This window comes from Papilio xuthus, unplaced genomic scaffold, assembly GCF_000836235.2.
Source record: "Papilio xuthus unplaced genomic scaffold, Pxut_1.1 DF826159.1, whole genome shotgun sequence".
Taxonomy (NCBI): domain Eukaryota; kingdom Metazoa; phylum Arthropoda; class Insecta; order Lepidoptera; family Papilionidae; genus Papilio; species Papilio xuthus.
Window position 1 is genome coordinate 3,666,568 of NW_013532490.1, and position 17,682 is coordinate 3,684,249.

Below are 17,682 nucleotides of genomic sequence, written 5' to 3' on the forward strand. Positions count from 1 at the left end.
CAAAAGCCATGGTAAAGTTGTTTTAAATGTTAATAGATTTTACATAAATGAACTAAAGGTTGAGAGTATATGGTTGGCAATTTTTTTAAGCTGCAATGTTCTTTAACTTGTAAGAAAGTGTTTTGGGTTTTTTTCTGATTTAGGGGAATCTCATATGACTTTGTATGCAACAATCATTTTGTAATCTGGAGTAAACTTTTTTTTTATTTATATATTTTTTGGGATACTTATAATGTTGAAGAACATTGCGGTTTTTTATTTATTATGTTTTTTACACTTGTATATTTGGTTGCCTAATAAATGTTTATACGTTACTTAGAAGAAAAAATGCTAATATTTTTTTTTTAATTCACAATTCGCATATACAATAAAATTCGATGTGCTGTTTTGTAAAGGTGCAATGTTTTTTTACTTATCTTGACATTTGACATTTTATTTTGATTATATTGAATTTTGCAATCGTATATTTTTGATATTTTTATTATTTTTCAAATTGAAATACTAACGAGTTTACAATAACCTAACCTTAGGTATCCACTGTTAAGTAATTGTGCACGCGTAGTTTATGAGATGTACAGATGTCCGGAGATTTTGTACAATATTTAAACAAGGTAGCTATATACAGGATGATTTAAATTATATTTGCCAAGGAAATCTATAGTCTTCCGTTTTTCACGTAATTTCCGGACATTCTCTACAGAAACAATATTTTGATTTTATTCTTAATTTTATATACTTTTATTTTGGTACGTTAAGGATTGTATGAGACCAGGGGGACCAGAAAGAGTTCATGATCGTTGTTTATATGTGTTGAGTAGAATATTTTTTATTAATTATTGTTGCGTTGTGATCAGAACAGCTAATTACTAATAGAATTTGCACTATTACATTTAAGTATGTGTATGTAAACGGCGGAAACCGCTTGTGCTTAATAAAAAAAAATATTCTAAATTTATTTGTGGTTTTTCTCTGTTAAAGTGGATTTGGAAACAAAATTCACACTCATATGACCGTGGAATTAAAAACAAATTTATTTATATAAATTTAATTCAACATCACAATAAATAAGTAGCACTTACAACTATGTGTTCTATTTACTAATAACAACAACCTATAATTTAAAGAAATATTCTAAAATTGTAAAATTAATGGTGCAAAAAGTAATAGGAAATGGATTTAATTAATTTTACAAATAAGCAAACGGCTCAATTACATAAAATAAAATATTGTTTTTTAATCAATTAAACGATCATATTTCCTATAAAAAAAATGTAAACATGGTATCAATTAATATACTACATAAATAAATATATTTAGATATTATGAAAACAGAGATAATGTAAATGTCCGATCTAAAAATTACGAATCAAGATAAAGACCCTAAAATGTCTACATAGAGTCTAGAGGGAACTAAAATGTCGTAGTTAACATTGACAGATCCAGTGTCTCCCCCTCTGCCAGGTTTGGTGTCCTAGAACTCGTATTCAGATACGATGACGACGAGTCGTGCGAGCGCACTGCCGGCGAACTGACCGCGCTGGTACAACGACATGGCCAGTTCCAGCTCGGCCACCTGCGGTCCGCCAAGTGCGCACAGTAGCGACACCACGCATACGTTGGCGCTCGGTCGCATGCTGGCAACACACAATTTTATTGAATGCCATTGGCAATACAAGAGAGCAGACAATTCTGATGCTTAAGATATAATCAGACTACTTTGCGTTTCAAATTTAAAATTGTATAAAGTTAATTTTTACGATAAGTTCTGAGACACTTACTCGAAGCATGTGAGGTCAGCTGGCTTGACGCCGTTAGGCGCTTGTACGTCCACCAGTCTCATCTCGAAGCTTACAACCGAATCGCGCCATGACGGCCCATGCATTGTGAACAGATCCACCTATACAAAGATTAAATAACATTCATTGCTTCGAATGGAAGAATACAGTACTCGTAATATTAAGATTTATCTATGTATAATTTGTGAATTATCGCTATAAAATACATATAGAATCTTTTAAATACAAATAGTAGTTCCAAAGATTATTATTAGACATGTAGATAGATCGCGTTTTACTCACACTACCCGCTGGCAGGAAGATGTTGGAGACGAATGTGATGAAGTTGTAGCTGATGGCGCTCGGCTGCCGGATACATGCCCAGTCGGTGACGGAGCATGAGCGCTGGATGCGCGTGCATTTACTGGCAGCACATGGTCAAGTATTAAGTAGATCAAATAGCGCAAAATTCACTTAGGTAAAAGGTAAGTAAACCAGTTATGTTGTGCGCTTCTTATCATTTAAGAGAATATAGAGCTAAATTAGATAAAAATGTAAAAAAGTAATAACAGCAAAATAGGCAGCTGTATGCAATAACGTGTTTTATATTTACAAAGAGATACGACAATTTAGTAGAATTTTAATCTGGTCACACTGTTGCTGTCAATGTCAATAAGTAATTGTCAAATATGTTTACCGCGTACCGCCGCGTTTTAAATTCAATTTTAAATATATGAAGTGGTTTAGTGGTTGTTTTGTATTTCTTAAATTCTGTGCGATCCTGAAGGGATATTCATTTATCCATGTTGGTGATGCGTAAGTGTAAAGTTGACCACTACTTCTAAAGTTTAAATATTTAAAAAGTAATAGTAATAATGTGTTTGTGTAAAGTTTAAAAGTGTCAATAAGAAAGAAAAAGGATTGGTGAATGGTAAGTGGATCCTTCTTTTGTTACTTGCAGTAGTTATTAAATCTTAACTCAGGGTTTGCTTCTAATCTATTGGTTATTGAAGAAACTCTTAGCGTTAGTCCCATGGTAGAGCGAGAACCGCCATTATCATGAAATACTACCGACAACGTAAAAGTTACGGTGGATGGTCGCAATCTTTGATTAAGATTGGGGCTTTGATTAAGATATAGGCCATAGGACTATTAATAAATTTTGTTTAACGCTTACTGCTTGGATTCGAGACGGTATCCAGGGGGGCAGTCGATGTGGTGGCAGTGGTAGCCGCCGCGTGTGTTCTGGCACACCAGTCCAGCGTCGCTTGCTCGTGCGCATTGCGCTTCGCCCGTCTCGCACTCGTCTATATCTGAACACGAAATATTTCTTACAGATAACAAACACTACCTTTCTTATAGAAAGAATCATCAAAATCGGTTCAAGATGATATTTAAAAAAATAGTGACACATGAAAAATAATATTCACACGATAATAAGAATTTAGACAATAAGGTTCCTTCAAAACCCGTCCGAACGTAATAAGTTACGAGTACATGCAAGATGGCCATAGTATTGTAGTCTTGAAAGAAAAGTTTAATGAATTACAAAAATCGGCTTACCTATGCAGCTTCGTGAGTCGTCCGATAGTCGATAGCCGTGCGGGCAGCTGCAGCGATAGGTGCCCGGTACGTTGACGCAGCGCCCTCCACACAGCCGGCCCCGTGCACGCGAACTACCCCACTCGGCGCACTCGTCCACGTCCACGCATGTCCTGGTACATTACAGTTTGTTGTATTATAGTTATTAACCGTTTTGATGATCGCTTATTGCTATATACTTGGCAGTGTACCGATTACACTGCTCTGAGAGTCGAAGGCTGGGGATTCTTGATTAACGGTCACAAGATGTACTGAATGTCTGGTACATTAGTACAGCCAGCGGAATACCTAACCATTTCCACAAAGGTTGTAGGTAGTACCTGTTGTCGACATGCAGGCGATATCCGCGCTCGCAATAGCAGCGGTAGCCACCCCACGCGTTGGCGCAGCCTTGCGCGCATACGCCTGGAGACTCCGTACACTCGTCCACGTCCACGCAAACCTACAACATAAATTTTTATCTAACCTACCCCTTCAACCTACAAAACTAAAATCTCTCTTTTAACTACGGTAGTCTGGACAATATAGATTATTTGGGAGTGAAATTTTCATTCTTTCCTACTTAATCTACAAATATTAACGTTAATATTACCTTGTCATTCGTAGGCGCGTTTCGGAAGCCTTCACCGCAAGCACACCGGTACGACCCCACTGTGTTGATACACTGGGCGTTGTATGAGCATGGCTGGAAAAAATTGAATTACTCATAAACGTGAAATTGTTCTGAGAATTATATAATAGTTTTGTCTTCAGGAGTATTTCTAAATCAATTTGAAGAATACGCGTGTAAGAAGACTACATGTGCATTTCCTTATGGTTCATCATGATAACATCTAGATTTACTAGCAGTACTTACATTTCCATACGCGCACTCGTCGATGTCCTCACATCGTTGCTGGCCAACTAGTCGGTGACCCGCGGGGCATTGGCAGGAGTACCCACCGTAAAAATTCTCGCATCTCTGCTGAGGACCGCAGTCGGATACGTTGCGGGCACATTCGTCAATATCTGTGGCAAAAGAACATATAGATATGCACAAGAAACTCAATACTAAAATAACTATTATCATTAGGCGATTCAGTGAACTAAACTCGTGTGTATTGGAGCCTGTTAACGCTAAAACTACAAACTTTCAGTGTAGTTGAGGTCTAGTAGTTCTTCCTTTGTCTTTCCTTTGTCCACATTCTTTCCAGACATTTCGTATGCTATAATACTTACCGACGCATCGTTTGTCTGGCGTAAGCTTGTAACCCCATGGACAGGACGTGAGCACGGAGCCGGAGGATGCCCGACTGTATGTGGGCCGCATGACTCGTGAACCTCGTTGTCCGTACTGCGCTCCTACTGTTATTACATTCGTCTCTGGCAGTACCGATGGTTCTCTTGGCGTCGGATCTTAAAAACAAAAGTCTAAGTAACAAAAGACTGTAATTTTGAGGGCCTAAATCATAAGAATCAAGACCTGGATCTAAATGCCGTGAGATAGAGAAAAGTAGGAACTTTCATTGTCTCAGGTCAAGGTCCATTTCGAATTATTACGTCACTCTAGTTAGTTAAACTATGCATTTTCATAAAGATACAAATTAAACAGCAGACAACATTGCATTTAATTAATCAGGACAAAATAAGGTGGATTTTGTTAGTCTAATAAAATTGTCACGCACGATATCTTGTGGTAGTTTTGGTAAGGTCACATAGTGTATTTCTACGGAATAGACTTAATGACGCTACTAAGAGTTGGAAAGCTTTCATATGCTCATTATGCTAGTTTGAGCGTTCTTCAAGAATGGCATTAGGTATCTTTTTTTAGACTAGTAATTTTTATTTTTACTGAGATTCTTTTTCTCTATTATAAAATATGGAAGAAATTTAAACATGCCTTTATAAGATAAAATAATTATAGTCTTACTGTAAGCTGGTATGTCAGTCTCTCCCCTGCACCGCTTGCCGCACATACAGCGGTAGCCACCGTCCGTATTTACGCAGTCCTCTTTCGGGGCACAGTTGGCTTTGTTACTCGCGCATTCATCTATGTCTGTGAGCAAAAAAACGTTTTAAAAGTGTTCTATATGTTAAAAATGGTCATGTGATTCTTTGATTTCAAGATCAGACAAATTAAACAAGAGATGGAGCAAACCAAACGTTAGAAGTTGGAACATACAATTGATCATTAACCTATCCTTAAAAAAATTGAACCAAATACTTATCAATTGTTAATATACTTTAAGCTATTTCACTTACCAATACATTTTCCTACAGCGGGACTGAATGCATATCCAAAATCACAAGACATCGGCGGAGGGTACCACGGAACACGCGGGCGTGGCGGTCGGGAAGTTTCTGTGCTGGTCGTACTCACTGCAAAACAATTACGCATCAAAAATTACAGAAAAAGAAGAGACGTAAGAATAATAATAAAAAAGAACAAGACTTGACATAAATAAATTAAACATATACCAGCAGTCGTACTTTCCGTAGTCGAAGTTGTAGTTCTAACTGTGGTGGGTTTGGGTGTTGTGGTGGTAGTTGTGGTAGTTGAGGTGGATGTGGTAGTGACGACCACACACCAGCCGGTCGCGTCGCGCCGGAAGCCCGGCATGCAGTCACACATGTAGCCGCCACGACGATTGTGACACACCTCGAGGCTGCTGCAGATGTGTTTAGCAGTTTCACATTCATCGATATCTGGAAGGTATATCAAATTCACTATAAAATTTACAAAAACTAAACGAAGAATGAGATGTAATTTGCACATCTATCATCATCTGTTAGATCTATAAAATAAGGTTGACTGAATAGGACTTACCAACACATTCTCCATTGGGGCTCTTTTCAAAACCATCCAAACAATGTAAATTTTCAAGACTAAAATCTGGTTGGTCCGGTTTGTATGTTCCAATGACGTTAGTCCATTTATCCTTCGGTAAATCACTAGTGTTCACACCGTAACTGCCGTCAGCTTCTCTCTCTCTTTCGATAGTAGCGACATTTGTCGGTGTTGGTACTGTAACTTCAACTGGAGTGCTTGGTACTTCTGGTCTTCTTGGCCTGAACTCTGGTCTTCTATGCTCAGGTCGGTCTGGTATAGTGTAAGGATTTCGTCTTGTTGTAGGTATAAGATGCCTGGGATAGTATGGATTGTATCCAGGCCAAGGCCGTACCCTGGGGGTACGGGTTGTTGAAGTGGTACTAGTTGTTGCCGGCGTTGTTGTTGTTGTTGTAGACGTCGTTGAAGTGGTTGTTGGTCGTGGAGTGGTTGTACTTGTTGTGGTCGTAGTTGTTGTAGTGGACGTAGTGGGTTTTGTGACGGGTAGACTCGGTTCAGGAATTTTGTCTACATTCGTTGTATTATCTTCTCTATAACATTAAAAAAAAATAGTAGATCTGACATTTTGACAAAAAAGGGCAAAAGCATATTGCGACATCTATAAACATAGTATTAAACTCCTTATTATTTAGATCGAAAGTCCATAAAATTAACTTACTCTGAGTCGTAGTATTCGTAGTCGTAGGCGGCGGGCGGTGAAAGTGTTGTGCTGGTGGTGGTAGAAGTGGTGGCAGCTCTGCGCGTGCAAGTGAAGGAGCCCAGCACGTTGAGGCAGTGCAAACCGTTTTGACAGTTGTCCAGTTTCAACGCGCACTCGTCTATGTCTGACGAAGAAGTGCCAATATTGATGAAGAGTATTCAGGAAATATTTCATCAATATATCATAGACAATATTAGATTCAAAAGTTAAATGTGTTCAAAACAACTTGAAATAAAAGAATCTGATACTGACGGAAGTTAACGGAATGTTTGATGCTCCTAATGAACTACAAATTTGTTACATACCCACACAGGAGCCAGAGGAAGAGTCTAGTTCGAAGCCATTCTTGCAGCGACACTCATGACCACCAAATGTGTTGATACAGTTTTGGAAGTGATCGCACAAGTGTGAACCTTCTCGGCATTCGTCGATATCTACAAAAATATTTATAAAATTACATGTAGTTATCCCCAGTTACGGTGTTATTCTTATTGTAATTGTTCAAATCACCTTCACAAATTGTTCCACCAGGTCGCTGTCTTGTCCCTTCTTGGCATTTCTTCTTTGTTAATCTGTTGAAAGTATAACAATTGATTTTCCAGTTCTCAGATTTTATTCTTAAATTATGTAATTTGAAAGATACTTTACTGTGGCAGAGTGCTGATCTTGGATTTGCAGTTGTAAGCACCAGGTAGGTTGACGCACACCTCACTGCGTCGGCACACCTCAGAACTCTCTTCGCATTCGTCGATATCTGTAAAAGAATTAATCTTTATAAAGAGAGTCATACATTATGATAATAATACTTATTTTCTCATTGCTTTAGCTAGAAATGTAAGAAAATTAAAGACGCAATAAAACGATGTCATCAATACCGATTTAGTTCATCACGGGGAGGAATATTATGTGAGTTGATTGAATCCGGCGTTACCTTCGCATATCCCTGTAACAGCATTGACCTTGAACCCGGGGGCGCAACGTTTGGAGACGTGATCCTGGCAGAAGTAACTGCCGTGCGTGTTGATACAGTGCTGGGAAAGACGTTGGCAGTCGTCCAGGCGTTCCTCGCATTCGTCTATGTCTGAAGCAATTACAAATGTTATTGAATCTGTTTCTCGTTAAATTGAGGATAGAGTACTTATGCAACGGTGTAAACGGTTGTCTTACTGGACTGGCTTGATATTTATTATATTATATTACATTTACATAACATATTTTGTAAAATATATTATATGTAAAATTCTCATGTCACAATTTTCGTTCCCATACTCTTCCGAAACGGTTTGACCGATTCTCATGAAGTTTTGTGAGCATATTGAGTAGGTCTGAGAATCGGCCAAAATCTATTTTTAATCCCGCGCGGACGTAGTCGCGGGCGACAGCTAGTATATTATATTCGCGTCTGATTTGACACATGTAGCATCGAAGATCTGTTTAAAAAGAAGATAGCTTACCAAGACATTCGTCATCCGGTCCTGCTCTAAAGCCAGGCGGACATATATCATTCTTCATCGTGGGGGTAGTTGGAGCCAGTTCCGTGGTATGTCCGGATATGGCCTCTTCAAATGGTTTGCCCGCTTTCCCCGCGCACTTGTACCCACCAATAGTGTTCTCACACAAATACTTGGGGCACGGAGGCCGAGGCAGTTGACATTCATTTATATCTAAAACAAAAAGTAGATACAAAGCTGGGATACAGCTCCCTTCTACAGTTTATATAATTCAATTGCGCTGTTGATCTTTGTGCTCGAATGACGTAATTGTATCTTACCATCGCAGACTTGGTTGAGTAGGTTCCGCTTGAAGCCAGGCGGGCAACTGAGGCTGACGTCACGCTTCTTTATCGGCACGCATTTGTACGAGCCTTCAGTGTTGTGGCACACCGTGTCCTCTTCAGTACACAAGTCTTCCAACAGCTCACCGCATTCGTTTATATCTAGATTCATTGAATTTATGAATTATGAATGTGTTTCTATCTATTACACTATTTATAACTCAAGAACGGCTTTACCGATATGGCTGAAAATTGGTGAGGAGGTAGCTTAGAGACAGGAGTATATGGATACTATTTATTCATTTTTTTAATTTATGCCTTGAAGAGCTGCTTTTTATTTAACTTACTAATATTATAAATGCGAATGTTTAGATGGATTTGATGTGGATGGATGGATGGCTGGGCAACACTAATTTTTTTTTTTTATATATGCACGCGGACGGAGTCGCGGGCGACAGCTAGTATACATATAAATTAAATTCCTTGTTACCTTTGCAAGTCTTATTATCCGCTGCCAGTCTAAATCCTTTGCGACATTCGCAATTAATCTTGCCATCATTATCTTTGCAGATATGTTGACAGGAATCTTTCTTGCACTTCTCTTTCTTTTCTTCTTTCTTCTTCTCTGTTGTTGTTTCTATCTTCTTCTCCGTCGTAGTAGTTTCTGTGGTAGTTTCTGGATTTTGCGAAGCTTCCTATTTTATTTAAAACGAAGTTTGAATGTTTTACAGTGAACTTACTTATACAATTTTATTAAAAAAGTAAATACCAGCTTGATACCTTTATGCGTTTTTGTGAAAAAGGGTCTTGACAGACAGACGTACAGACAAAGTGGTCCTATAAGGGTTCCGTTTTTTCTTATGAGGTACGGAACCCTAAAAACATGCTATGCTGTTTTAAAAGACAATATTCGATATTCAAATCTAATCGATACATGAAAGACAATATTTGTTACATATTTTTAAAAGTTAAAAAAGGTAAACGCGTGTGGCCGTATTAAGCCGGCTATTCACGGATAATCCCAACGGGATACGGTTTCGGTGTGTACTTTCCTAACACGGCGATTCTAAATCTATTTCAAAATCGGGGATTAAGTTTCGTATCTCATTCCTTTAAGTAAGTCAGGAAAGTTGACGTCAAAGTCGTTTAGCGGATATTTTGTCTGGATAAAAATAATACATGTATAGATCATTGAACTTCAGACAAGTTTACTTTAAAATAGACATATTTAATTTACTCTTCACAAGTAAATGGAACTATTTAATATATATATATATATATATATATATATTAAAGAAAGTCGTGTTAGTTACACTATTTATAACTCAAGAACGGCTTTACCGATATGGCTGAAAATTGGTGAGGAGATAGCTTAGAGCCAGGAGACGGACATAGGATAGTATTTATTCATTTTTTTTATATATCCACGCGGACGGAGTTGCGGGCGACAGCTAGTATTGGATAAAGGAATCATGGATTAGAAGATGACATGAACTTGAAATAAACTTATGCTAGCATAGAATTATATTATCTGTCCTAATAGGTAATATCTAATAGATACTGGGCAGGGTGGTGACAAATAGTTCTTACCAAACAGCATTTATGGAAGGCGTTTTTTCTTAGCGTTGTTTGAGGGCTCATTCCCTCTTCCGCAGCACTCCCGCAAGCGTCCTTACCCTGGGACTCTCCTGACCAGCGCCCAAACGAACATTCGTCGCAACACGTCTACAATATAAATACATACGATTCGTGCAAATGTTAAACAAAAATGAAAATCGACAAAATTTGTATAGAAATTTGTGCCCCGGGCGTGAAGTACACCATAAATCACTACACATAGAATAATTTTGACATAATTGATGACACGAAGACGTTGCGACTAATATGTGTGCAAGATCTACTATAGTTTTGCTTGCTGTAATAATAAAACATTTTGACCTACCTTTCCTATATCGGTTTTGGGCAGACCGCATTGTTTTTTCCTGGACAATTTAATTCCTAGAGCGCAGTCATCCTTCTCTCTAAAAAAATATAAAAATATTTTAAACACCAGTAAAATTGACTTACTTTGTTAATTTTTAATTTGCTATGACATTTTTTTTAAATCTTTTGTTATATTGGGAAATGCGAAATGAAGAAATTAATATAATAACCAATAGTTTAAAAGTTATAAGTAGGTAATTAACTTTTAAAAAGTTTATTTTACTGCACAATTCAATGAATTAATGAAAGGGCTAACAAACACTGGTGAAATATTGAAAAAACACCAATTAAATTTGAAGTGTTTTTAAATTAATAAACTAAGTTTTTATATTTAGATTTAATGGCACTATTCTTCAACTTAAAGATATTTTTCGCCTTGTTTGGATTTACTTATTCTTGGATTAAAGTAGATAGGTGTATGAAATGGAAAAACGTAATTTTTATGCTACAAAAACATACATACATGCTTTTGGTAGATGGAAGGTGTAGGTAGAAAAGAAAAATATAATGTGAACAATTCTTGTGATTAAGATTTTGACTACTTACACAAAATGCTGTTCACAACAACCTTTCGCGGCTTTCAAGCAAGCCTCAGTTAACTCTGGCTCCAGATCATCAGGCGCAGATACTCCGGAACATGCTTTGGATGATGTCAGTGCTATTGCTGCGTACTGACCGTGAGTGCAGCATGTGTCTGTTACCTCTGATGCTTCTTCCGATGATAGACCTGTTAAATATATCTATTTACTAACTAGAACTTTTTCTGGATAATCGAAAGTCATTATGATTGGGCCCGAAAAGTCACAATATGTCGGCCACGAATAGGCCGACGCAGCTAAGATAGGCCTTCCACGAGATGGAGCGATGACCTGGTCAAGCTTGCGAGAGTGCACTCTCTGAAAACGATTGGGGAGGTCTACGTTCAGCAGTGGACTAATTCAGGCTGAAAATAATGATGTTTGTCCTGTCTCGACAGTCGGACTTCCATAAGCGAGTGACTGGTCAGAGAGAAACTGTATAAGCGAGGCAAATTCGCGTTTATAAGTGAACCGAGTAAAGTGTTTAATTTACTGCTCCAAATGCCATATTATTTCAACTTGTTGATTTTGTAAATGTTTTTAAAAGCCTCTCAGGCACGATGCAGTTCTAGAGTTCAACGTCAAATAGTTTTATATAATTTTATGTTTTTATTTGTAAACGCAATACTACAATCAGAAATGTAATTCAAGATAACTGTATACTTGTGATACTGTGTACTTCTTTATAATAAATAAATTTGTTTTTTATAATTGTCGAGATTTAGATAGTGGAAAATTTTAAAACGGTGGAAAATTTGTACTACATTCAAATATTGTTATACTCGTTCTACTAAAGTATCTCACTTTCCTTAAAATAATCTGGTTTAGAAAAATGAGAAGAAAATATCTCCTTGTTGGAAATTTTCCAAACTAGGCCACAACAAAATAACCTAGACGAATTGTTGAAAAAGTTTATCTTTACTCCCTTACTTTATCGGATTATCAAATTAGGTAAAATTTTTAAACAAGTTTTGGTAAAAAAAAAGTTTACAGTAGCCCGTCATGATTAATTAAAAAATAAGAGTAAACGAAAATTGAAACGCCGTGAGTCCCCTTCAGTATAATGAATGTGACTCGTTCCAGTTCTCCACCATACACACAAACTTCACACAAATAACCTACAAATAGGACCTAAGTATTGTTTTCCGCTAAATAAAAAATAATTATAATAAATTGTTGTAATTCTACGGCTATAATCGTGTATATGTGATATCTCCCTCTTTTTAATCAGCTTAGATGCTAATAAAAGACCAGTTTATAAGTTTTCTCTTACTATTTATAATAACTTCTTACTAATATTATAAATGTGAATGTTTCATCATCATCATCACTATACGTCCCCACCGAGGGGCTCGGAGCCTACCCTAAGTTACGGGTGATTAGGCCATAGTCAACCACGGTGGCTGGTGTTGGTTGACTTCACACATATATTTGAATTTATTCGCAGATTTGCAGGTTGCATCACGATGTTTTCCTTCACCGTAAGAACGTCGGATAAATGTACATATGCAAAATCGAAAAACACATTGGTAGATGGAGTGATTCGAACCCAAGGTCTGCAGATTGCAAGTCAAGTGCTTAACCCCTGGGCCACCGACGCTCTATGTGAATGTTTAGATGGATGGATTTTTGTTAGAAGGTATCTCCAGAACATGGATCTCGCTGAAATTTGGTATAGATGGACGTTTTTTTTAAACCCGCGCGGACAGAGTCGCGAGCGACAGTTAGTATTATTATAATGGCTGATTTATTGTTATCTTATCTTGATTTTTAATGTGTGTATAAATATTGAAATTAAAAAAAAAAGTTTGTAAAATCGCTAGTTGCAAGATCTTTGCAATTTGTGTCACTATCGCCTCATTAAAATCCAACTTCCGTTTGTTCCGTACAGACACAGGTTTCCACATTCGAAGTCACTCGATAATCTCATTGACCTATGCTCTAATGATGCACAAGCAAAAATACCGATAACACAAACATATCTTCTAGAATATAAAAGAAGAAATATTAATATCCTTTCAATGTGGCTTTTCATTGGAAAACATACGTAAATAACTTTTTCTTAATCTCAGAATAGACAACGATCTGTTTTTGTTTTTAATATATTTGGAATTATTTGTGTAAAAACACAAGGAATTATATTTATCTCCCTTCCACTTATTATATTTGATGATTATTCTTTCTCTGTCTTGATTTGCACTTGATATAAAATAAGATGACGTCTCTTTAAGACAACTTGATTATTTTTTTTAATTCGTAATTTTATCTATAGATGTTTCGACAAAAGCGCACAATTCAGACGAAGGTAACCACTTATTCAAAATGTCAGTAGATATCTGTAATTGGGACTTCGATTCTCAATAACTACTGGAAATAGGAACCTATTGTGCGGTTTCACTTATTGTGTTTTTGATAAGTACGTTGTTTTAAGATCTTGTCAACATCATAGTCGTGATCATTTTAAAGTCGTATGGGAAATTGTTAAGTTAAAAAAAAAAGTTTTTTTTAATAATAAAAAGCTGGCTGGTGATAATTGAATATAATTTTTTTTTCTCTATGTTACTGTCTGGTTATAAATTGTATTATTCTATTTCCATTTGATGTTAATCTACAAAATTACATTGTTAGCTTTTTGAATACAGAAGTATATTGATGTGAGCGACTATTTAAAGATAACGGGTATTTCTGCGAATATCTATCATGTATAAACATAGTTAGCTCTGATATTTATCGTCACAAATGATATGTACTAAGAATTAAGTCAGATAATAAACACATTTCAGTTCCGATAATTCGTTTGATTCTACAACAATCTCCAAAGTTTTGACTTTTCAGATTGCCCTTTGGGGCATGTCGGAAATACCACATATTATAAAGCTTTGAAAACCAAAACTATTTTTTTTAATAATAAAAGGTGGCAAATGAGACAACGCTCACGTGAAATCGCTGAAATAGCGAAGCGACCGTTGCCCATAGACATATGCAATTGCATATGCGTTGTCTACTTTTAATCGACGGAGAAGGGGATGCACAGAAACAAAATATTTTCCCTTCCCCTCATCTGGAAAGTCCACTTCCACATCCTTATAAAAAATGGGTGAGAAGCTATGAAATTACTTTTATATAGATTGTTGAACGTATAATTATATTTATTTCAACTTAACCGTGTTTAGTAACGAAGCGTTTGTATATATTTGAAGATATGATGAGATGATAGATATTTTAACATTATGCCTGATTTGTATTATTCCAGTCCAGTAATGGAACCCAACAGTGTTTATTCCAGTGTTGGTTTACTACATATATTTTTTCCAGATGTAATCCAACCATCATTTCAATCGCATATGCAATTGCGTATGTCTATGGGCAACGGTCATTTCGCTATTTCAGCGATTTCAGGTGGCCGCTCGCTCGTTTGCCACCTTATGATACATAAAAAAAGTCGCTAGACTGGAATAATGTAAACTGATTCTTGTATGATACAAGAACTTCAGCAGTGAAATTGCACCTTCCATTGTGTAGTTTGTTTACGTAAAATGTTAACAAAAAGAAAGGGCTTTTAAGTATTTTGGATTATTAAATATGAACCCCTGCGACCTCAACTTAACCCCACTTAATTAAACTTGTTTTCCCGTCTTCATTGTTACTAACCTCACCTTGAATTATAAAGGTCTATTTGCGTGGCCGGGTCTACGGGCGTTGAGTCCAAAGCCAGCATGCATGCATAATTTCAATCAACTCTATTTCGCACATGAAAACTAGAATGAATCACTGATGAGTTACAGGATGTTCTTTTCGACCAAACCTAATCTCTAGGTCTTGATTGTTTTATGTGACTTTCCAGACCTTCACCATAAGAGTTGAATTCGTCACCTAGATTCATTGATACATTGTTATATTATATTTATTAGGAGTAAATAATGCCTAAACTATAGCCTAGTCACCCGTGACTTTGGGTAGGCTCCGAGCCCTTCAGTGGGGACTTATAGTGAGCTGATGATGATGAAGTAATGCCTGTCGACGGTGAAGATTTAGAATTAATCCGTTATTTTGCATGTATTCATGAATCAAATGAAGAAAACAGCTAGGTCATATAACATAAATGAAATAAAATTGATGAAACATAAAAGTTTTAAAGTAATTTGTAGATATCTTATAAAAGCAAAATTTATATACATAAATGTTGCTTTTATAAGAAAACCTAATTCTTATTCAACATGTAAACGCATTTGTGTAAAATATACCAATTTGCATATCAATAAATATTAGGTTTTACGAAGATGTACCATACACTTTATTAACTGTTCGGCCTTCGTTACACAGATGTGTATTTAAACAAATGTTTTTAATTCAATCGACATTTACAAATAAAAAATTCTTAATTTATTACTCACCTCTAACCGAATTTCTCGAAATCAAACACAACACTAATACGAATAATAATTTCATTTTTATATAAAACATTTTAATTCTTTTTTTTTAATTAATCACTGGATCACTGTCATATTAAAAGTTTTGCGTTGTCTTTGCCACTACGATTTTTAAAAGTTTTCAAAATGGCGGGAATAAATTCGAAGACGCGGGCTCGCGTGCCGTGGCTTACTAGTTAATGATAAACAGGTCACCGAAGCTATACTTGATAAGTTTTCTGCGCAAGTCGCTACTATTGCAGGTCACAGTTCAGTATTAGGAAAACCTATATCAAAAACAAACAGATTACTTTGCTTTAGGTATTTTGAACACTAGATTTGATAATATAATGCAATTTATTGCCTAACAAAGGCTTAGCTTTTGTAAAATAGTTAAAATGAAATTATTAGTATTTTCTCATATAGGTTTAGTGTTTAAAATATGTTTTTTTTATGTCTTCACGACTTTATTTAGGGCAAAACGGATAGCGATAGTTATATTTTAATTTGTTTAAAATGGATTGCTGTGTTCATAATTTAATATTTCTTAATATATTAACTCTGCAATTTCAAGTCGACTACAAATTGTAATAGAATAGGTTGCGGGAATTATTTCAAAGGCGGTATTTGTGGCGAACGGTCTTTGGATGGTGTGTGAATGGCCCTCGAGGAACCAGGTAGGTTAGATTTTTACGTTAATTTCTGATTGGTATACACTTTTGTGCTAACTAAACTAAACTTTGCCTTTATGTCCCATGTTAAATGGAAATTAGATCTCTCCTTCAAAACATCTGTATCCTTCAAAACAGTCAGGGTAATTGCAACAGTAATTGGCGACGCGTGATATCATCTCTGATAAAAGTTTACGTAACTGTCGTTCATATTATGTCAAAATACACTTTCTCTGAAGATATTCCCGTGATTATGGCGTGAATAGACAATTAAGTTAAGGAAATGTGATTTATCCCACGCGAGTAATACGCGGAAATGCGACAACTTCGTTGGTTTTTACTGTTGCAAAATCTCATTAAAATCATATTGTTATCTCAATTTTATAAACATTATGAGAGGGACGACACTATGTACTTTTTGGTTGTTCTTGCAATGTAAATTTACGGTAATATCGATCTAATAAATTTCCATAACTTGAGTACAACTACTCTACAAATATAATTGTAAATTCGTTCGTAGAAATTGTAACTAAAATTTTGCCGAAATTGTTTTTGTTTGTTGGCAGAGATGAATCTAAACTTTTTCTAATATAGTATTTGTTTTGTTTAGATTTTCCTTAGCTTATGAAATAAACGAGACAAATTGTTTTGGAGTAAAGGAGATAGAGGCTATTATTGGTGCGAGCAATCAGATACGGGCATCGGGTCAAGTGCGATTGATAACATGTTGAGTTACTCAACACCCGTTCCGACGGCACGAAAACTTCTAACACAGATAATGTTACCGAATATTATTACGTATTGTTTTGTATTCCTTATGAAAGTATATGCGTTAGCAATAATTACAATTGTTTTTTAGTGTTATATATATTAATTTGTCCCATAAATAATTATAAAGATAGAAACGATACCACAACCACACAGAAGACAGGCGTGAAGTTGAAGCAATTCCGCGTTTAGTCTGATGAGTGTGCGTCTCGGAGGCCTAACTTAGTCCTCTTTCCCTTCCTATCCTTTTCTTTATAAGGAAAGGATGGGAAGTGGAAGTGGACTTTCCGGATGAGAGGATGCATGGAAAGGGAAGATTCTGTGCATCCTCTCCTCCGTCGATAAAAGGTAGGCAACGCATATGCAATTGCGTATGTTTATGCGCAACGGTCACTTCGCTATTTCAGCGATTTCAGGTGGCCGCTCGCTTGTTTGCCACCTTTTGATATAAAAAAAACGAAAGGCATTCATCATGATATTTTTGGTAAATTGGTCTTAATATTTTGCTTATTATATCATGTGCATTTTGTTATTTTCTTTGAAAATGCCAAACTTGCCTCAACAGGCTCTCGGTTTTATACGTTCCCACTTAGAC

The 17,682-nt window shown here is 36.2% G+C and overlaps 1 protein-coding gene across 2 annotated transcripts; it reads right to left on the reverse strand.

Annotated features, from left to right (window-relative positions):
- Positions 1–1,296: 1,296 nt before the first annotated feature.
- On the reverse strand, positions 1,297–15,853 carry LOC106123117 (fibulin-1). 2 transcript variants are annotated; one of them, XM_013319264.1, is made up of 25 exons: positions 15,634–15,853; positions 11,208–11,388; positions 10,621–10,699; positions 10,269–10,403; positions 9,169–9,373; positions 8,676–8,840; positions 8,359–8,568; positions 7,836–7,985; positions 7,553–7,658; positions 7,415–7,476; positions 7,210–7,338; positions 6,863–7,028; positions 6,184–6,734; positions 5,847–6,062; positions 5,619–5,735; positions 5,287–5,412; positions 4,596–4,772; positions 4,234–4,385; positions 3,970–4,062; positions 3,698–3,819; positions 3,339–3,490; positions 2,953–3,088; positions 2,079–2,199; positions 1,779–1,897; positions 1,297–1,634 (listed from the first exon to the last, which is right to left on the reverse strand). In XM_013319264.1, exons 1-25 carry the CDS (start codon positions 15,701–15,703, stop codon positions 1,472–1,474), a joined length of 3,903 nt encoding a protein of 1,300 aa, XP_013174718.1. In that variant the 5' UTR covers positions 15,704–15,853; the 3' UTR covers positions 1,297–1,471. The 2 variants fall into 2 exon arrangements, with proteins under 2 accessions (XP_013174718.1, XP_013174717.1); XM_013319263.1 differs by having other exon boundaries at positions 5,835–6,062.
- Positions 15,854–17,682: the final 1,829 nt, after the last annotated feature.

Coding starts and splice junctions, on each gene's coding strand:
- LOC106123117 (XM_013319263.1), bottom strand. CDS start 15,703: ATGTTTTATATAAAAATGAAATTATTATTCGTATTAGTGTTGTGTTTG. Junction 7,339..7,414: donor TGGTGGAACAATTTGTGAAG/GTGATTTGAACA, acceptor ATATTTTTGTAG/ATATCGACGAATGCCGAGAA. Junction 5,413..5,618: donor CGCTGTAGGAAAATGTATTG/GTAAGTGAAATA, acceptor TTTTGCTCACAG/ACATAGATGAATGCGCGAGT.